The sequence below is a fragment of the Canis lupus genome, chromosome X, assembly GCF_011100685.1.
Source record: "Canis lupus familiaris isolate Mischka breed German Shepherd chromosome X, alternate assembly UU_Cfam_GSD_1.0, whole genome shotgun sequence".
NCBI lineage: Eukaryota > Metazoa > Chordata > Mammalia > Carnivora > Canidae > Canis > Canis lupus.
The window spans coordinates 106,131,268-106,153,523 of NC_049260.1; the positions used below are offsets into that span (position 1 = coordinate 106,131,268).

General features: G+C 44.9%; 1 protein-coding gene across 1 annotated transcript in view; it reads right to left on the reverse strand.

The window, feature by feature from the left end:
* Positions 1–338: 338 nt before the first annotated feature.
* The window catches only part of PLAC1 (placenta enriched 1), a 44,988-nt gene continuing 23,070 nt past the window's right edge, over positions 339–22,256 (reverse strand). Inside the window, exon 3 of the mRNA NM_001313828.1 lies at positions 339–1,226. Coding sequence (NP_001300757.1) covers positions 530–1,168 — 639 coding nt within the window. The 5' untranslated portion in view covers positions 1,169–1,226 and the 3' untranslated portion in view covers positions 339–529. The remainder of the gene's footprint in view (positions 1,227–22,256) is intronic.

Consider the following 22,256-nt stretch of genomic DNA (forward strand, 5'->3'; position numbering starts at 1 on the left):
TTACCATCAAGTTGGTGGAACATGACTCGAGCAATCCTTAGAATCACTGGTGGTTTATAAATCACGAGTGGAATCTATGCCTCCCGTGAATGAAAAGTGGTACAGCCATTGATTAGACCGGAAGGTGTGAGGCTCAGTGCTAGGTTGAGAGGTGCATAGTGTGAGTGAAATGGGGACACTGAGGGAGGGATTCAGTTGAGCAGAGCCCAGTCATCTCAGACAGAAGAGACTGGGTGCTAATGTTTATGAAGCCCTGATAATACTGTGGCCCATAGCAAAAGTTATATATGTGCTTATTAAATCAAAATGTTGAACTGATATTTTTATACCATCAAAGTTTTATTTTTCCTTTTAAAAATATATAAAAATATAAAACAGCTTTATTCAAGAAACAACCACGAACTGCCCTCTCTCAAAGGCACTCATAAGGGGGCTTCCAAAACACGTTTGTCTGATATTCAAAAATACTCTATACTAATGTTAGAAAAAGCATCTATCTACAGGAGACTCCCCATACCAAACCTGGGGATCACATGGACTCAAGGAGATCGTCTGAGCGAAGAGACCAATCCTCGGAAATATCAACAGAGGAAGATGGCAGCACCAGCTGGCCCTCCTCAGCCTCCACTTGGTGATGTGCAGCCTGGTCACGCCCTTCTTCATTGAACACACAAGGTGGACAGTCGCAGTCGGGCCTTTGGCTAGACTGTGACAAGGTGAACACCTCATAGCTTGCCTCACCATTCTGGGCTGTGGCCCCGGCCTCACTGGCTACTTTTACAGAACAGGGCAGAGTAAGCCATGGGGACCGTTGGGGAGCAGTACATGACACCGGGATCACATACTTAGAAGAGGTACCCTTCGAAGCATAGTGCAACTCAGTGCTGTACATAATCATGTCCTGAGAGATAGCCTTGGCACGGATGCCACATTCGGTAACGCGGTAGGTGAACTGGTAGACATGTGGCTGGACATGGTTGGCAGGGCACCCTAGGCCCAAGTGTAACTCATGGAAGTGTACATACACATCATTATTCAACATGAAGGGGTGGACAGTGACCATGAACCAGTCTATAGAGCACAGTACAGTCATTGGGCTTTGTGTGGAACAGGCTGAGAACACAGAGGCAAGGATGACCATCCCTCCTATCAACTCGAAAACTTTCATCCTTGTAGTTGATCAGGTAACGACTCTCAGGAATCAGGACGCTGTCAGGTGAGGATTTCTAGAGCACACAAAAACACAAAAGGTCAATCATCTTATTGCCTATTGAAAGTTCAAACACAATCATTTTTTCCCTTTTAAAACAAGTATTTTCAAAAGGTGAAGTGAGGAGAACTTAAATGGAAAAAAGGTGAGGTGATGGATGTGTTCATTAACTCAATTGGGCGAATTCTTTCACGATGCATACATATGTTAAACCATCACGTTGTACGCTTTCAATATCCTACAGTTTTATTTGTCAGTTATACCTCAATAAGACTGAAAACAAAACAAAGAAAAGGAAAACCTTCTTGTGAGAGAGAACAGGATTTTAATTTCATTGTTGGAACTCATGTGTTGCTAGATGATGACAGCGGCTTCTCTAAGTGGCTTCGCCACACTGTTGCAGTATAAAGCGCATGTCCCTCATCTTCTGAATGAGAGTCAACACTGGTCAGTGATGGCATCCCTTTGTGTGCAACCCCAACAAAGGAAATGAAACTGTTTTTCATGCCACACATGAACTAAGGTGACAGGAGATACAGTTTGATTCAAGCTGGCAGCACTGCCCTCTTTAAGGGCCCCCGTGTCCTCTCATATGCCACAAACAGACTCCTCCTTATTGTCCTGTGTTGGTTAGAGACAAACAGGAGTTAATAAAAGTCAGAGAAGGAGATATAGTCTGGGGTACCACCTGGGTGGCTCAGCGGTTGAGAGTCTGCCTTCGGCTCAGGTTGTGATCCCAGGGTCCTGGGATCGAGTCCCACACTGGGCTCCCTGCATGGAGCCCACTTCTCCCTCTGCCTGTGTCTCTGCCTCTCTCTCTGTGTCTCTCATGAATAAATAAAATCTTTTTTTTTGAATAAATAAAATCTTTTTAAAAAACCCCACAATATGAGAAGGAGGTGACAAACAACGCAAGAAGGAAGGAAGAGGAACACCATCAAATATTGTCGGACTCAGCTCTCATTTCAAAAGTGAAAATGACATCAAATAGAAACGACCCTAAACTTTTGAAGGAAATGTCTGTGCAAGCGTGAGGTTTTACTTTTGTTCCCTGATGAGTTAAGTCACCCCTGTGTATACAAATGCATCCTTTGACTCTTATTAAGTGCCTACTACATGCACGGCACTGTACTCAAAAGCATCCCGAGGCATTTCTATCTTTCCTGTTTCCCCAGTTGCAAAAATGCAGCTCTTTCCTTTCCTTTGAAACTGATGAATTTGCTGCATTCTTTGATGGAAACCATGGTATAATGAACCCACTAGGAAAGGGCGGTGGCCTGCATGAAAGACTTTGTTTCTAACTCAGGCACTTGACTTGATCTGATTGGTACCGATTGGGCCTCCCCATGTCTCTCATTCATGACTCCTCAGTTTCGTGGGCTTGTTGGGTGTAAAGAGCCATCTCCTTCCTTCCTTCTTGGCTTGTTCTGAAATGTCTCTCCTGGGACTGCCTTTTTGTCTTGTGCAAAGCAGAAATAGAAGCAGCAGCAATGAACAGAGAAACTGACCCTCTTACCCCTCCAAAAAAACAAAACAAACAAAATAAAATAGCAACAACAACAACAAAACACAAGTCCACTCCAATGCCAGCTGTTCTTGGATAATGACTCAACAGTTATACAAATAGATCGCTTGCTCTGGAACAACATGCAGTACTCGCTGAGCTCATCACTCCATCACCACCGCGCTATCCACTCTGGTCCTGATCTAACGGAGCCCATCCTACCCTGAGTGTGTTTTAGGAGTGGCTTTCTCCCCCTCTCTCTTTTTTCCTGTCCTTAATATCATCTCATAGCTGGGACCTATCTGCCCTGAACAAAAAATACCTGCCCTTTAAGGAGTTCTTGGAATTGAGCCAAAGAAACAATCCTTCTATTCCATGTTGGTTGTCCAAACCCCAAACTGAGACCCAAGTTTAAGGCCGAGTTCTTGTCTGGGGAGTCCAGCCTTCCATTTCTGAAGCATCTTTCCTATCTGCTCCCCCGCCATTCCCTCTCACAAGTAATCCCAACAGGTTATAAAAAGCCCAGAGTCTCTGAGAAACAAAAGAGTCATCCCCCTGACCAATCATTTTGGACCACCTCACCCTCCACATCCACTTTCTGAATGGCCTTGCACTGAATCAATCTTGAAGAAAGGGGTTTAGTAACATTGCCGATTTCGGGGATTCATTTAGTACCAATCTCCAAACTCAGGACAGTCTCTTTTCTCTGATTTTTCACAGCCAGAAACAGATTGCCACACAAGGGGGCAATCCATGAGGATGCCTGTGTGTGTGTGACAACCTACCTCTGAGCTCAGATAAAACTTAAAAATGGAAGTCAGGGGGACTCATGTTCAAGACTACGCAACTCTGAGGTGAGAGGGAGGAGTGGGGGACCAGGAGGAGAGCAGAATGTTCTTGCTAATAAGCTTGGTAACCCTAGCTCAGTGCCACGCTTCAGGAGTCACTCTGTTTTGCTAAGTACAGATCATCAGAACTGGGCAGCCTCCCCTTTCCTGCTGCCCACAATTCCCAGGCTGGGGTAGAGGCGGTGTGTGTGTGCATGCGTGTGTGTGTGCGTGCGCGCGTGCTGGGGGATGGTGACAAGTCATTCACAACACAGTGCAAAAACATCCAATCAGCTGGCTTTCCTAACTTCTAGCTGAGGCCTGCTGGCAGAATGGGATTTGACAGGCAAGGGACAGGGTGGGCTCTGGGTAGTTGGCAAAAGAGGAAGAAGAAGGCTGAGGGGCTACAGATGGGAAGGGGCATCAGAAGAGCAGGTTGTGCGTGCACGTGGGGGGTGCCAAGTGGAAGGTATTTTTAGCCATCATTGGGGCTGTGCACAGCATCCCTGGAGCTGTGGACAGAATCCTATTTAAAAGTCTCCAGAAATCTTCCGAGTTAAGGGGAGCTGAGGACAAGGAAGAAATAAATGCAGAGAAGGGAGTGCTCACCTTGGGACTACTATCCAGCTTCTTGAGGAGGAGGAAGAGGAGGCAAAGGGAGGAGGAGGCTAGGCATTTAGAAAGCAGTTCTCAGTGACTGCATTACCGTAGCCCCATTTGGACTTGATTGCAAATTATCCCTGTGACATTCCAGAAGCAATGAGCTTTGGTGCATTCATATGGCCAAGCAGGGCTCAGCTATTGGTACAAGCCGTCCTGAGCCGAGCTGCAGAGGCCCACTAACCCAGAGCTGCTAGTGGCACCTGGATGCAAAATGTTTGCTTTCCCTGCAGCTACAGAGTACAGTAGCTTTCTGTTTTTCTAAATGTGGTCTTTGCATATATATTTTCCATTAGTTCCTCGGACAGAGTTTTCCTCCTTGCCTTTATTTTTTTTCAAGAACTCCCTAATAAGCCTAATTCTTAATAAATCTTTTTCATTCATTCATTCATTCATTCATTCATTATCTTTCACATTTAAGAAAAATCATGAAATGTTTCACTTTGGGAACAGGAACTCTATTTCTTAACGTCTTACAAGAAAGAGACTGAATATTGGCATAGACACGGAACATTTTTAATCTCGGGAAGAAAAGACCCTTTCTAAAAGAGACAAAAGCTGCAGACCAAATTTGTTTTGTGCTGTGTATGTTTTGTGAAAGCAGACAGGATTTTTGCCTTCCCATCTCCTCTGATGTCGTTAGAGACACATATGAATCCTTTGCATGGGGATTGGGGAGAGGAATTAGCTAAACATTTCCACATCTGGTTTTGGAACAGTTTGGAAAAAGAACTCACTCCATAGGCTCCTGGAAGCTTTTTGGGTCGACAGTTATTTATTTTTAAAATTCAGTATACTCACGACAGCATAGTTATCAATTGTATATTGCTTTCTCAGAATCTTGTTGTCAAAACAAAAGGAAACTCCCAAGCAGTATGCAATTATCTCAGGGAAATAGAACTGTCAGGGTTTTGATTTGCAGCAAAATTTGTTTGCTCTCTTGCAGCTGATGTGAAGAAAAATGAATCTGAGTTGGAGCGAAGATCCTTTCAGAAAACAAGAACAGAAAAGAAGGATCCCCACACTCTGCTCGAACTTCGTAGTCCAGAAATTCGAATCCTCACATTCTGACTGTGTCCTGCCAGCCTCCTCAAGGTTTGGGAGGCTTTTCAAATGGAAGTTCTTTTTTTATAAAGCCCAGCTTTAAAGAATTTGTTGGTTAACCGTGCTCAAAGAAAAGTGAGGGCTGTGATGATGCTAATGATGTTGAAGGTACGTGAAAGTGAGTCAGAGAATTAAATAACTGCTTTGGTGGGATCCACCTCGCTTCAAAAGAATCTGGGTTCGGTTCAGGCTGCGAGGCTTGTGAAGCACAGTGTTACAGTAACCACACGTTATTCATCATTGTGGGTGGAAGAAAAATTATGAACTGCTAATGCTTAACAATGTCCACTTTCTCAACAGAGGAAAACACCTTGACTCAACCCCAGAAAAGACTTCATTAAAATTCAATGAAAAAAGGTTGTCATTAAAAAAGGGTTTGCAGATTCTAAGTGTAACTGCGGAAAAATGCATGGATGCAGGAAAGAAAACACTTCTTAATCTTTAAAGTAACCACTGTTCAACTTTTGGTTTCTGTGCTTCTGGATTTTGGGGGCAGATTATCTATTTATCTATCTATCTATACATATATACACACACATACATATACATTTTATATATATACAAAACATTATATATATTTATATCTATATATACTTTATATTTTTATATAACAAATACATTTTATGTGTATAAATACATATATAAAATATATATACATATACATGTAAAATCCAAAGTCATTTCTGGAAAAAAAAAGTCAAGACTTTTTGAAAGCTGTTTTTAATTTTTGACATTGAATTTGAAAGCAATCAAAGCATTATTTTTGTTTGGGCCATCTGGTTTTGTTCTTATAATCTGTTAAGCTATCAGGCATAGTTTAAATGTCATGGTTCATCTCATGCACAAATAAAGATTGCGAAATAAATAAGAGCCCAAGCTCCTTGTAAGAGAAGCTTTTGTTGGGTCACAACTCTGGTTACTAAAAAGTGAGTAGTCCGATGTGAAGTGAAACCATAATGAGGCTGCACAACAAGGGTAAGCTGGACCCTGACGGAACGTAAGTATTTCCAAATAAATACAGAAAGCCATGCTTTAGTGGAAGTTGCAAATATCAGGTCGTGGAACGCCTTCCCTCGTGCAGAGAAGTAGAGTTTAACTATAAAGTTGAATGAAGGGATGTGTTTCATAATTTCCATAAAATGTACGGAAAATCTCAAAGGTATGCCCCTAATTCAGTTTATGTTTTAATTTAATAATTTATTTGAGCTCGATTTTTCAGAAAGCTACACCCTTGGCCACAAAGCCCTAGAGTTCCCTCTCATTTTAAAAGACAAGGTGAGTTTGTGTCTATGCAGACCTCCCAGCCCCACGGTGACATGCTGCATTTTTAACCCACTAGCGGTCTCTGGGGGGTCTGCCCAAACCAGATAAAGGCCTGTTTGCCTGAGATGATTTCCTGATGTTACCAACTGAAGGCAGAGATCGAATCAGATGCTCCTTCAAGGGCTTCACCACCTCTTTGGGACACCTGTGTCAATAAAGGAGGGCTCTAGATGGCTTCCAGAAATGGTCAGGCACATTCCTCTCTCCCTTTCAAAGTTGGGATTTGGGGGCGACAGGTTTTCTTAAAGCAAGGTCCATGTATGGGGCCCTAGCAGAAGGATGGCTTAAGTCCAAATCCAACCATAGTTGACTTTACGGGCTGTTTGGTTGATTTGGAACTGACTTGACCAATATGTATCTTTCCCACATCCAGAGCTTCCTTATGTGTGTCCCACCCAGAACGTGGCCACTGGTGATGTGTGGACACCCTGACTGAGGCCGTTCACCATCCCTTGGCTCTTGAGCGGGGAAAAAAGATTTGGAAAAGGATCCTCTGATAGGAAGTTTGGTGGTCACTGTCACCCTACAATTTGGGAGGCATGCTGTATATTAGAGGAGGGAAAAGTACATTGCTCTGTGGCAAGGACACTGTGGGAAGAGGAAATCATATACGTGTGCACATGTGCACACACATGCACACACACAGACGGTTGGACAGACAGACACACTAAAGAGAAAGGAAAGCCCAAATCTCTTTCCTGCTGTTGCCCTGGTCCCTCCTATTTTTTTCCATTCCTTAATCCTTGGACTGTAAATTCCTTAAGGAACTGGGTCTTGGTCTACTACAGTATCTGGTAAATCGTAAGTACTTGGTAAATATTTATCAAATGAAAGAGCAAAGGAATCAATGAATGACCACCAGCCACCTGCCCCTGTCCTTCCTTGTCTGGTCTAAGAGTCTGAATCTGGTTACTGACTAAACCCCTGCACCACTCCTACCCCAAACTCTTGGCGGAAGGCCTGGAGTAGCAGCAGAGTATTTCTTGGTAGAGAGTGCAGGGCCCCTGTCAAGGGTCAAGGGTCAAGGTCTCCAGCCTACCCACTTACCTACCTGCCTGCCTGCTGGGCTCACTGATGCCAAGGGCTTTACATCTGCTCAGTACAATGGTACCCTTCACAGCCCTCTCCATGAGCTCTCGGCCAGCCACTCCCGAGAGAGCCAGGACTTCTTATATTAACCCCAACCCTGGTCACTGTCCTCCTTCCCTCTGTCAAACACCCAAACAAACAGTGTCAGCATGCCTGGATTCAGCCACAGATTCACAGGCTATCCCTGCTCTGATGGTCTCGGGCAAGTAAACTAAGTCCACCTCTAGACAGAAGACAGGTGCAACTGTACTCCGGACTGGCTTTACTTGGGAGGAAAGAAGAAATTCTCAAGCCCCAGCCACGGTGTAGTCAGAGCGGGAAGGCCCGGGCCCACAGGTACCACAGAGCGATGGGGTGCCTGGCAGGAGCTTGCCTGGGTCAACCGAGGCACGGGGACACAGTGGCCAACCGCAGTGGCCCGTGGCTGGATTCCCTCGGCTGGAAGGAGAAAGCTAAAGCCTGGGCTACACGTATCTGTTCCCCTCGGAGCTGCCAGCTTCCAGCACGGAGGGGGACGTCAGAAAGCAGCAGAGGTTCCCAGCGATGGATCGGAGACAGGATGGCTTAAGTACCCCCGACCACGAGCTGACCCTGCGCTCCCTCTGGGTTGGCCTCTCCGCTCTGCCGATCCAGAGCAAGAGAGACATCCAGGCCAACTTCAGGTTTGTTTCAACTTCCTCTAGTAGGAGGGCTTCTCAAAATGCTTTGAGGTCGATCCCATCTTCACATATGCTATCATATTTCACTGGTAAATATCACCCTCCATTTCTCTTACTTATACCTTTTATATAGCAAAGATTTTTTTAAAGATTTATTTATTTATTCATGAGAGACACAGAGGGAGAGGCAGAGACATAGGTAGAGGGAGAAGCAGGCTCCCTGTGAAGAGCCTGATGCAGGACTCGATCCCAGGGCCCTGGGATCATGCCCTGAGCCAAAGGCAGATGCTTAACCACTGAGCCACCCAGGTGCCCCTATAACAAAGGTTTGATACTGGGTGTGACAGCTCCTTATCCTAGCAATACCAAAATACCTGGGGCAGAGAGTTGACTTGGTACCTTCCTCATGCAATTAGCATGTGGTTAAAATATATACATAATATGTAACAGTGTGAGTCAACTATACTTTAGTTAAAACAACACTTTACAAGGGCGTCTGGGTAGCTCAGGCAGTGAAGCATCTGCCTGCGGCTCAGGTCATTATCTCGGGTTCTAAGATTGAGCCCTGCAACTGGTTTACTGCTCCACAGGTAGTCTGCTTCTCCCTCTCCCTCTGTGCATTCTCTCTCTCCAATAAATAAATGAAATCTTTAAAAAACAACGAAAACACAACACATTGCAGAGGCACATGGGTGGCCTCAGTTGGTTAAATGTCCGACTCTTGATCTCAGCTCAGGTCTTGATCTTAGGGTCATGAGTTCGAGTTGCAAGCACATTGTAAAAAATATATATACCTAACGGGTTGAACTTATGTTCATTATTTGTATATCAGAACATATAAATAATTAAAATAAATATGTAATATATGGATGTTAAAATATAACATGCTGACATATAATATTATTCTGATAGTATATACATGTGATATATAATACTATTAAAATATATTTTAACAAGATAAAGAGGTCTCCTTTGCCCTGACAATCTATCATTCCCTTAACAAAGAATAAAGAACTCTTATGAAATTTTTCTCAAGGGCCAAGACTTGAAATATATGTGTGTAATGTATGCAAATACCTGTATACATGTACATAACATATGCAAATATATTTGTTATATAATAGATAACCCTCCACCCTAGGTCGCTGTCTTCCTTCTATGTCTATCTATAATATATTATATATATAGTTATATATATTTATGGGTTAAATTGTGTCTCCCTTAATTCATACTTGAAGTCCTAACACTCCCAGTACCTCAGAATGTGACCTTATTTGGAAATAGGTTCTTTACAGAAATAATCAGGTTAAAATGAGATCATTGGGGTGGTCCCTAATCCATTATGACTGATGTTCTTATAAAAAGGGGACATTTGGACACAGAGATCTGCACAGAGGGAAAATAATGCGAAGACACGTGGAGGATGACAGCCATGGGAAAGGAGTGAATGAAGCATTCGCAAGTCCAAGTATGCCAAGAATTGTCAGCAAACACCAGAAACTAGAAGAGGCAAAGAAGGATCCTCTCCTAGAGTTGTCAGAGAGAACATGGCTCTTCTGGTACTTGATCTGGGACTTCCCACTTACAGAACTATGAGAGAGTAAATTTCTGTTGTTTTTATTTATTTTTAAATATTTATTTGAGAGAGAGAGAGAGAGAGAGAGGGAGACAGAGAGAGAGGTACAACCAGCAAAGAGGGGAAGAGGGAGACAGACTCCCTGCTGAGCAGGGAACCCAACACAGGACTCGATCCCAGGACCCCGGGATCATGACCTGAGCTGCAAGCAGATGCTTAACCACATGAGCCACCCAGGCACCCCCAAGGTATCCGTTGTTTTAAGCCACCTAGTTTGTGGTACTTTGTACAGCGTCCCTTGTGAGCTAATAAATATATTTTCCTAATCAACCCAATAGACACACCTACTTCCTTCCTGAGGTAAGAGCTTGCAACCACGGCTCTTCTGACTCCATGTCTTGCTAAGATCTTAAATTTCATGAAGAATCACAAAGATGGTGAGGTTCCAAGGAATGGGGACAGTTAAAGAGATGCTGATGCTGGTGCTCCTCATCTACAAGGGTTTTCTTGGTTCCCTGTAGGCATTCAGGTAGAGGCTGGATGGGCACTGGTCAGGATGGCTGGAGAGGGCATTCCTGTCCTAGGAAGGGCGGTGGGGCATGAGATGACAGGGTATTTATTTTTTTAAAGATTTTATTTATTTATTTATGAGAGAGAGAGAGAGAGAGAGAGAGAGAGAGGCAGAGACACAGGCAGAGGGAGAAGCAGGCTCCATGAAGGGAGCCTGACATGGGACTCGATCCAGGGTCTCCAGGATCATGCCCTGGGCTGAAGGCGGTGCTAAACCACTGGGCCACGGGGGCTGCCCAACAGGGTCTTTAAAGTTCTATCACAGGAAGCCGCATGTGTGTTCCCATGTGTGCGTTCATAATATCATCATTTGTAGTGTGCTCAGAATTATGTATCATATCATGCTCATGATTAGTATATATATATTATAAACACAGGCAATGGAGAACATACACACACCCCATGCACCCATAGGTTATGTACATAGGTCTTCTTCTGAAAGTCTCACTATGTCCTTGACACCCAAAGCCTCTATACCTCATACATAGAAGATCATGTAGTACTGTCTACCAGGGATTGAGTACCCCCCACCCCAGCCAGGTTTTTGTTGTCACTGGAGCTTGGTGATATTGGTGACAGTTACAAGGGGGAAGCAGGAGGGAGAAGAAGGAAGGTGGGTCATGATGTTGAGGAAGATACTCAGAATGGGGTTCACTGCCCAGCTCTAAACGGCGGGGGGCTGACATAGCCTTTCTAAAAGCAGCATGCTTACGGAAAGCCCCTTACCAGAGGTTCTCTTGCCAAACTTCTTGCACTGGATCAAAAAGGCTGGGGCTCTGCTCCTTGGAGCTACATCTATGGGAGCCCTAGCATAGCTGTAGGGTAAGTGCTCCAAAGTATAAATATTTTCTGTTTAACCTAGAAAGGAGGAGCAGTCATGACTTATTTTCTATGCTTATGCTTCTTAGCAATGTTTTAAGCAATCGCAGAATCCAAAGATTTTTAAAAGTTTGCTTGAACATACACATATGGGTCACGTATGGAAACAGATCTCAAACATTTTCTTTTACTTGGATATTTTTTATTGCACAAAAGACCCCCTCCTCCCCTCAATAGAGTGCACAGCTCTCCTGTTATCTCCCTAGATCTTTACATCCCTCCTGGACGGTCCTCCAAAGAAAGGTACTGCATGTTTAAGCTGTGGAAATGGGAGCCCAGAAGGGCAGAAGGCCTTGGCCAAGATTGAGGTTGGATCAGTGGATTTGGGCCTCAGGCCCTCCCACCAGCCTGCCTGGTTTCTCTCCTCCTTTACACCGTATACAACATAGTGAGTTATTATGAGTTAATCAATGTGGAAAGAAAGGGAAAGTCCTGGAGTGCCCTGACCCAGGGGCTCCTGTGCCAAGATTTGTGGCAGAGTTCTGCTCCAGTATGCGATGGTGGCCCAGTTATTCAAGAGAGGGAGTCCCACCTAACTCCCATTCAGTTGAGGTCGCTAAGCAAACCAAAGCACAGAGGGCCTCTGGCGGCAACTTCCCACAGCTAGGGAAAAGGTGGGTAAAGCTCTAAGAGGGCAAAAGGCTGTGAGGGGCAAGGACCAAACTTTCTAGAATCTGCTCAAGATTTGCAAAAGACAAGAGAAAAGACAGAGTATTCACAGACTGGAGAGGGCTGACCTGGTTAGACACCAGCTGAGCTGAGAGTCTGTGCCTCCCTGACCCTCTCACTTGGTCACGTTTTTGTTTCATTCCTGAGTTACCAGAACAAAGACAGAAACCAAGTCCACCCAGGAGACAGGACCATTCATCAGAGGCAGCTGCCTGATGGCAGAAACCCAAATTCCTTTGAAGAAGGAAGGAAGGAAATAGACATTTATTGAAGTTAGGAAACTCACTAAAGACACAGAGCTTGTAAGTGGCAAAGACAGGACTGGAAGCATCTGCCATGCTCACGGAGCTTCCACAGTTTTCTTTCTCGTATATGCCACCACTGAGAACGTAAACACAGGGAATGTATTTTTAAAAAAGAGGATAAAAAAAGCATAGATTGTTTATGGGGATCAGAGTCTAGGGTGATGGGGAGGTGGGGAAATTAATAGCTTTTCAAGCAGGGGAAGTGCAGGGGGTACGAAAGGCCATAAATGAGAGACAGAAATTCAGAGGCATTCAGAGAAGATAATTCTAGATCACTGTTTATATTTGATCACTCCTTGTATTTTAGACTTCTTGAGAACAAGCAGTCATTCCTGATTTCCATGTAACACATTTATTCTAGGAGGTGCATGTGTACCCAGAACATAATGAACCTTAGGACACGCTGTATATTCAGGCCTTCCCAATCGATTTTGACAAGGGAACTGTGCATGGCTTCTGTACAAAGCAACCGAATATGGCAACCCCAAACTATGAATAATGGCCTGCAGGCTCACCCAATAAATCTTTCTGAATGGAAAAAGGGTTCCACACATTCCCAAACTCTCACATTTGTTACGGAAGTGGGAGATCACATATTCCCAATTCCACCCTGAGGACAGAGATTGTGTCTTTTTCTGATTTCATCATGTCTTTAAAAAGAATGCCGGGCTTTATTTACCAAGCCTGGATGTTTGTGAAGCTCCAGACAGGGCTTGGATGAGAGTGTGGGGCAGGGGACCAGACAGCCAAATGTAGATTCAGTGGCTCATTTTACATCAGTACCATGTTCTACACAATGAGGCCTAGGCAGCCCCCAAGCCCTGACAAAAGTTGGGTTTTCACAAACATTTTGGTGTCCACTTAAAAAAAAAAGCCTACTTAGTGAGTGTAAAGAAAGCACCAGGGACTGGGTGCTTTTTATTCCTGGTCAAAGCCATTAGCTGGAGATGTTACAGAAAGGAATTGAGTTTGTTTCCCTCCAATAATACCATCTGGCATTCTCGCAGACTCTTTATGAAGAATCTTATATTGTTTGAGCCATGCTCTGGGTCATAACAAGAGTTGAACAACTGTGGCACCCACCTGTTCCAAATCAAGAGTGGGGTATTAAGATCAGCAGTGCTGACCTATTAGAAGGGCCTGGCCATTTTGGGTGGAAGGCAAACCTCTCCTAAACCTAGGGATTAGAATGCTCACATTGGGACAACTGAAGCAGGTGCTTGTTCTGTGGGTGGTTCAGAGTCATTTTTCTGGCTGCCTAGAGGTAGAAGCTGAAATAGAATAAGTCCTCGAGGGCATGACCCCAGGCAGGGTATGGGGAGATAAGGGGGACATGCCTTGTTCTTTGCTTCCTTGGAAAATGGAAAGAGAATCTCTTGGCACAAAATGGCAGCTGTCCTGGGTCTTCAGTGGTTGTGCCACAGAATGAGGGGCAAAAGAGCATGAAGCACTCTCTGTCAAGGAATATGGTCATTCAGTAATGTGATGTACATCTCTAAACAAGCAATACTTTCATGAGGGCCACCTTATTATTTATAAAATAAACTGATTTTCAGAGAGGAGGACTTCTCTTTTGCCTCCCATTTGGGGATTCTGCTTGTGTAGACTGTAGACACAGAGGGGGGTATTTTTTCAAAAATCAAATTTTAGATAGCATTTATGACTTCTAAATATCAAAAATTTATGCCTTTATTTTGCCTTCATCTTAAGGCCCATGAACCTGTAAGGGTGTCCGGAAATCTGAGGCTCATAATATTCTGGTTCTTGTTGTCCCTGTGTGAACACATCACTGGGCCTTCCAGGTTTGGTTAATTGGATATTGGGGCTAAGAAGTGTTCTCAGTGAGGTGGTTATGGAGGAGACAATGACTTAGCTCATCTTACAGGGTATGAGTGGGTGAGACTGTTATATGGTCCGAAAAGGAGTATAAGAAGTCATCATAAAAAAAAAAAAGAAGTCATCATTTCAAAATAATGAAGTTCTGTAGGGTTTACGGCAGGACAGGGACAGTCTAGTATCTGTGAGGGTCTTTGATGTGCCACAGAGCCCAACCAGAATGAAACTGTGCTCTGGTTTTACTAGAACCTTGGGCATATTACTTTCTTTTTAAATTTTTTAAAAAAATTATTTATATTTTATTTATTTGAGAGAGAGAGAGAGAGAGAGATAGCAAGAGTGAACACAAGCAGGCAGGAGGAGCAGAAGGAGAGGGAGAAGCAGACTTCCCACTGAGCAGGGGGCCAGATGCGGGGCTCTATCCCAGGGGTCCTGGGATCATGGCCTGAGCCGAAGGCAGATGCTTAACTGACTGAGCCACCCAGGCACCCCACTTTCCTTCTTTCTTCTTTCTTTCTTTCTTTCTTTCTTTCTTTCTTTCTTTCTTTCTTTCTTTCTTTTTCTTTCTTTTTTCTTTCTTTCTTTTTTCTTTCTTTCTTTCTTTTCTTTTCTTTCTTTCTTTCTTTCTTTCTTTCTTTCTTTCTTTCTTTTTTTTAGAAAAAGAGCATGCATGCACAAGTAGGGGGTAGAGGGGTCAAGGGAGAGGGAAAAGGAGATTCTCAAGCAGGCTCCATACTCAGCCCAGAGCCTGACATGGGGCTCAATCTGAGAACCCGGAGATCATGACCTGAGCTGAAATCAAGAACTGGATGCTTCACTGTGCCTCCAAGGTGCCCCAAGGGCATGTTACTTTCTAAGTGTTGTCTTCCTCATTCATAAAATGAGGACAGTAAAAATAATTGCATTAATACTTCACAGTTTTGGGATCCCTGGGTGGCTCAGTGGTTGAGCATCTTCCTTTGGCTCAGGGCATGATCCTGGAGTCCCAGAATTGAGTCCCGCATCGGGCTCTCTGCATGGAGCTTGCTTCTCCCTCTTCCTGTATCTCTGCTTCTCTCTCTCTGTCCCTCATGAATAAATAAATAAATAAAACCTTTAAAAAGTACTTCACAGTTTTGTGCAACAATTACAGAAAATTACAAATGTAAAACTATTCCATAGACTTTCTGTCACCCAAGCCTTCAATAAATGTGAGCTACTATTAACTTTTTATTGGTGATAAATAAATTTTTTTTTTTAAAAAAAAAAAGGGCAGCCCCAGTGGCGCAGCAGTTTAGTGCCGCCTGCAGCCTGGGGTGTGATCCTGGAGACCCAGGATCGAGTTCCGCATCGGGCTTCCTGCATGGGGCCTGCTTCTCCCTCTGCCTGTGTCTCTGCCTCTCTCTCACTCTCTCTGAATGAATAAATAAATATTTTTTAAAAAGTAACTTTTTATTGGTGGATATATAAACTCAAGTAAACTGCATTGAAACAGAGTTCATAGCACATCATAGAAGCTCCTCCTCATCTATTTTCATGCTGAAGTCTAAACCACATCTGAGTTTTTCAAAGGCCTGGGAGTTGGAGCAATACAGACCTAAGCTTGAATGGGACTCTGTCACATCCTAACTGTATGACCTTGGGCAAGTCACTTGCCCCTCCTGGCCTCTGTTTCCTCATCTAAAGCAGGGCCAGTTATAATAACCACCTCACAGGACTGGAGGATCGAATGAGGAATGAGAAACTGCACGTACAGGGCCTGGCATAGAGCAAGTACCCGATAAATGGGAACTATAGAATAGGCTTGGGCAGACAGCCTGGCTGCAGGCTTCAACCCCCCCCCAATGCCCCCTTGTAAGTCCTAACTAGAGTGCCATCAATCTGCCACTCTCCTTGGGGGTTGCCGGAAATTCCTGGCACAGATGTCTCCTACAGGGATGAATTTTGGATATTCCTCCGTCCACCCCTGTTACCACTGAATTATGGGGAGAGAGTAGGAGAGAAGAACCATTGAGAGGGAGAGGAGAAAACAAACATCTTCTGTATACTCCTGCCCTGGCGAGCCCAGGCGTATGCCTGAAATAGGTGTTCGGTAAATACTTGAGGAATGTATGTACAAATGAATGAAAAAGCAAGGTGGCAGGCAGGCAGGCATCTGGGAACAGACAGAAAGAAATGAGAGTCATGGCAAACTCTCCCCAACTCGGCCAGGACAACATCTCTATCTCGGGGGCCTCCCCTGGCCATGGGCTGGGGGCAACCTCAAATCTCTGCTTCCTTCTGCACAGGCTACATTCAAAAGCTTTCAGCCCCCATCGAGATCCCCAGACAGAAGCTTGAAGGTGGATTGGGGCTCCCCACTCTGGGTCCAGAGCCCCGAGTCTCTCTGCCATGGGGAGAAAGCAGCTTCCTTCTAAGGTGGGTCTCAGCGACCTCCTCTGAGGATCTCCAGATAATAATCCCTTTGCCATTAGGAGATTCCTTCCTTGTCTGATACTATGCAGTGGGGTGCCAGGGGATGGATCCACACGTGGAAGCAACCTGACTACCAGGTCTTGCAGAGAATCATGTGCAGATGGTTGAGGACAACTGTATACACAGGTAGATCAACACATGCGTCTGATGTGCATGCTGACCATGGAAGGGACGGAGGCTGAGGACGATACTTTTTATGAACAACATTTAAAACCTTATGTGCTATAGTTTCTCAGCGCCTTTCATGAGCTCAATTTCTGTTCTGACATTTGTTTCAAATAAGGTCTCCTTCCATAAAAATACCACTTAAGGACACACATGCAGAATATGCATTTGGCTTTTCCTGGGTGTTAAATATTTTATTTGATGTGCTGATTTTCCCACTACATTGCTGGGAAATTAACATACACTTAATTGCCTGTGTGACAACCTCTCAACACAGAAGCAACAGTGATTTGGATCCTGAATCCTTAATTCTTTACCTCTTGTTCTCTGTGAGTGGCCAGCCTTGTTTTCACACCCAACCTCCAGTTACCCACGAATTCTACAAATGGCATATAGAAGCAGACCAAACATCCAAAAAAAAAAACCAACCCCCCCAAAAAAAACACAAAAAACCAAAAAACAAACACAAACCGAACAAGGAAATAGAAGAAGAGTGTGAGGGTTCTACCCTACATGATGCGATTAAGAGTTAAAAAAAAAAAAAGTATTTTAAAGAGACCCATTAAGCCAGTCTTTTGGAACACATATCACTTCCTGATTGGTTCCACACTCGTGCCATCTCTGGCTCAATCTGGTTCTGGGGGTCTGACTCAGCAAGCTTTTGTTTTATCTCATTCCACGTGGGCTGAGCGCGAGGGGTCTCTCTATAAATTGCCCTTTTATTGTTAAGATAAAAAATCCCAGAGGAAACCAGGGCTCTATTCCAATGTGGGCAGTTCCAGCTCAGAGGTCGGTGGATGAGCCCCAGCGAGTGTGTGCAGCGGACCCCAAGGTGGTGGGAGTAAATCTGGGCCTAATGGCAGCTGGCTGGGCAGCTGGTGGAGAGCAGCTGCTCCTGGAGGGGACAATTTCCATGGAGGGGAGAATTGCAAGTTGGGCCTCTGTACAGAGCTGTTCAAGTTGCCCTGACCCGGGGTTGAATTCTATCCCTTGGTATATGTTACTGGCTGATGCTCTGACGTTAGAGGCACAAGGGCTGGGGGGGAGTGAGCCAGGGACACAAAGAAGGATCTTTGCCCACTTCCAGAGTCACGGCATTACTGGGGAGATTTCAGGACCCAAAGGTGGCAATTCCCATGTGACCTTGCCCTCAATACAATGTTTTGATGGAACTTAGCAGTGAGAATGTTGAGCCACCAACAGGGCTCTCATCTAAAGTTAAAATGCCCTTTCATAACTGTTGGAAAGGAGGTTTGTATCCAGAGAGGATCGAGGATTTGCCCATTTCTGTAAAAAAAAAAAAAAAAAAAAATCCTTCCTGACTGTAAATCCTGTGCTCTGTAAATAGGTTTCAGGTCCAAGAAGATCAACAACTGGCATCTTCATACACCAGTGCCCCCGACTGCCGTCTCTGGAGCCTAGCAACGGGAGGGGGCAAAGGCATCTGGGAGGGAGAACATGACAAACAGACCCAAACGCACATATTTATTTAGTAAACAAGTTCGTCATCTCCTAAATTTTAAAATTCACCATGAGCAAACACGAACAGCAGGCTTCATTTGAGAAAATGCACTGCGTTCCCCCCCTGGAAGCGATTGGGTAATGGTAGGCAGGCAGGAGCCACATTGCACCCAGGTGCCCAGGGCCGCACACCTGTGGATTTGGAAACAGAGTCTGGGCTATTCGATGGTGGGAGCCTTGACTGAGCTGGGAAAGGGAGAGGGACAGGGGAAGGACATAGACACTGCTGGCCAGGCCCCTTTGTCCTAGTAAAGTCCATGGTCATCTTGTCACTTCCTTCTCCTTCTCCTCCCAACCCCCACCACTCCTCCTTGCTAACATTTTTTTTAAGATTTTATTTATTTATTCATGAGAGACACAGAGAGAGGGGCAGAGACATAGGCAGAGGGAGAAGCAGGCCTCCTGTGGAGAACCCGATGCGGAACTCGATCCCAGGACCCCGGATTCACATCCTGAGCCAAAGGCAGATGGGCAGATGTTCAACCACTGAGCCACCCAGGTGTCCCTCCTCGCTAACATTTATTGAGTACTTACAGTATGCCAAATACCCATGTTAGAGGGGAAGAAACCGAGGCTTGGAGAGTTCACAGGACTTGGGCCTATGGGTTGCATCCTGGCAGGGGACCAGGGCTGAGGCCTGGTGAGGTGACTCTGGAGCTGGCTCTCTCCCCACAGAAACCACAAAGGAGGCTTCCCTCGTGAAGCCTTGCCTTGTGGACCCTGATGGGATCAAGGCCTCAGTGCTCCTGGATGATTTCATGAACAGGGGGCCCAGGCACTTCCTCCAAGCTATGAAAAAAGGCAAGTTTCAGGCAGAATCAAGCAATTGCCAACATATTTCTTGTTTTTAAGAACTGATACAGTTTTTCCCTGGCCAAAAAAAAAAAAAAATGCTGTTGGGCCTGGAAAAGCCTCATGTATCAAAAATATAAGCTCCATGCTTGTATTTTTTTTTCCAGGGCACTCTGAACGAGGTTCACGCATGAAAAGTATGCACCTAGGGCAGGGGCATCAAACCCCCTTGCACAGATCGTCCCAGAGTGGGATTCAATGAGCCCCTCCCAGCTCTAGCAATTTTGCGTAGCTCCACTGTCATCTGGTTGGTGAGGGAAGGGCCTCCCACCCCAGGCGTACTCAAGGACAGAGAAAGCTCAGGCTACAGGAAGTGAGGAGAAACTTGGGATGAATTCAGTCAAGAACAGCAGAAAGCAGAAGAGCAGCTTGGGCAGAAGTTGACTTCTTTGGGGGCCGGGGAGAGAAACTAATTCAAGCCCTGCAGGCCAGAGTTGAGCAATAGCTCTGGTGTCAGGTGGCTGTGGGTGGACATGGGAGGTGGGGAGGAGGACAGAGCTCACTCTGACTTAGGGATTGAATGTGGAGCTCAGCCAGCAAGGACCTTGCTTCTCCCAAAGGACTAGGGCATGGGGGGAGCCTAGGTGGCCTGGGGCTGAATCACGGGATATTGAGAAGAAAAGGCAAGCTTCTAATGTTAAAGGCTAAACAGGTTGGACTTGTCCCTAAAATGTACTGACGTGTAACCTCTGCACGTCCCCATCCCTGCCCCCCCCATCCCTGCCGCTAGAAGAGCCTATGTTTCCTTACTGGCCGATGGGGAGGGCTCTGGTGTGAATGACAGGTCATGGAAAAGCTGCATAAGTGTGACGGACAGCATTTGGGCCCTAAGTCTAAGGAGAAAAGTCAAAGTCTAAAGGAGAGTCTCCTCTCAAATCTTTTCTGCTCTCACAACTCGTTCTTCCCTCAGGGGAAATAAATATAGGTAATGGAAACCACTTTTGATAGCTACCAGTCCTTCTAATTAGTCTGGGCGGGGACTGTGACCTGGCCAATGCTCCCCCTGACCCCTGAGCTCTATGGGGGGATTCAGAGGGAGCCCTGGTGGGTGGAAAGGAACTCCTGATGATAGCCACATGGGTGCTGATGGCCACATTCCCACATGTAGCACATTTGGGGCTTGGATTCCATGCCTCAGAGAAGGTACAGTGGGCCTCCAAAGCTCAAAGGCTGGGAGGTCATTGCATTCTTCAGATCAGCCCTGTGTAGTTGAACCATGCTTTTTACTCCAGAGCACCTTCCTGTCTACTCAGTCTTATCTGATGTGATGAGTGGGAGAATTCATGTCTTTCCAATTTTGTAAGACAGAAAATAAATACAAATCAAAGTTTACATTCCTTTATGCGATTGTAAGTAATTATGCTTATTATCCACCCTATTCCCCTGCCCTGCATTCATTGATCCATCCAACAAATAGGTACTGGGCACCTTCTTCAGACCAGCACTGTTTTAGGTGCCAGAATATACAAAAGTGAATTACGACAGGGTCCCTATACTGGTAGAGTTTATAGCCCCAGATCAGAGATACATTCAGTAGAAATACCCACCCACCATTATTTAACATTGAATACTTAATCTCAAAATATGTCATTACGATTGTGATAAATAATACCAAGGTTAGGTTCAAGTGTAATGAGAATGTACAACACAGGGAGCTAACCTAGTCTTGGGGTCTGGCAAGGCCTCTCCAGAGAGAAGACATTTCCAAATCAGTTTGAAGACTCAGAACTGGGGCTGCAGATGGGGAAGATCTTGAGCATGTGTTAGTGGACAGGCTGAGACCAAACTACAGAGCTGGAGCACAGGGCAGGACAGTCCTGTCCCTACTACTCTGATGGTTTTACCTTCCCAGCTTCCCTGCTACTCTTTTCCCCTGTGCTGCTACCAGCCACCATTTCCTCCCCTCACCTGAGAGTGACTTAGGTGGGTCTCTTACATCTTTTTTTTAAGTTTGATTGTTTATTTACTTATTTACTTTCAGTAATCTCTACACCCAACATAGGGCTTGAACTCACAACCCTGAGATTGAGTGTCACATGCTTTTCTGACTAAGCCAGCCAGGCACCCCATCTATCTTTCATGTTTGAAAATGAGTCAATAGAAGCAGAATCCCATAGTATGAAAATCCTGACATCTTGGATGTGTGTGTGTGTGTGTGTGTGTGTGTCTTGTAGATGTGGGACGATAACAATATATATAAGAAACATTGCCTTAGAGATTGCCACTCCTCACTCACTGCCACAAAACTGAAATCACCTGGGGTGCTTCTTTTGGCCAATTTGTCTTTTCAATCATAGGGAACTGAATCTAGAATGTTTGTGATTAGTGGGGTGGGGGTGAGAGGGTGGGGAGTGAGGGGTGGAGACCTTCGTGCAGACCATTTTGCCACTCAGGATAATATCCTTCAGATCCACCCAACTTGGTGTCCATTGCTTTTCATCATACCACAGTTTGTTTAACTACTCACCTATTGAGGGACATTTTGGTTGTTTCCAGTTTTGGGCTATTACAAATAAAGCTGCTATAAACATTCATGTACAAGATTTTGTGTGGACATAAGTTTTCATTTCTCTGGGATAAATGCCCAGGAGTGTGATTGCTGGGTCCTATGGTAATTGAATGTTTAGTTTTATAAGAAACTTGCCAAGCTCTTTTCCACAGTGGCTGCAGCATTTCACATTCCCACCAGCAGTGTCTGAGAGATCTGGTTTCTCTACATTCTCGCCAGCATTTGGTATTGTCACAACTTTTTGTCTTAGTTGTTCTAATGGGTGTGTAGTAACACCTCGTTGTGGCCTAAATTTGCATTTCCCTAATGCTTAAATGATGGTATTTACCATCTGCATTTCCTCTTTGCTGAAATGTCTCTTCATGTCCTTCACCCATTTTCTGAATGGATTGTGTTTTTTTTAATTGACTGGACTGTGTGTTTTTAAAGTTTTTTTTTAAGATTTTATTTATTTATCCATGAGAGACACACAGAGAGAGAGGCAAAGACATAGGCAGAGGGAGAAGCAGGCTCCATGCAGGGAGCCTGATGTGGGACTTGATCC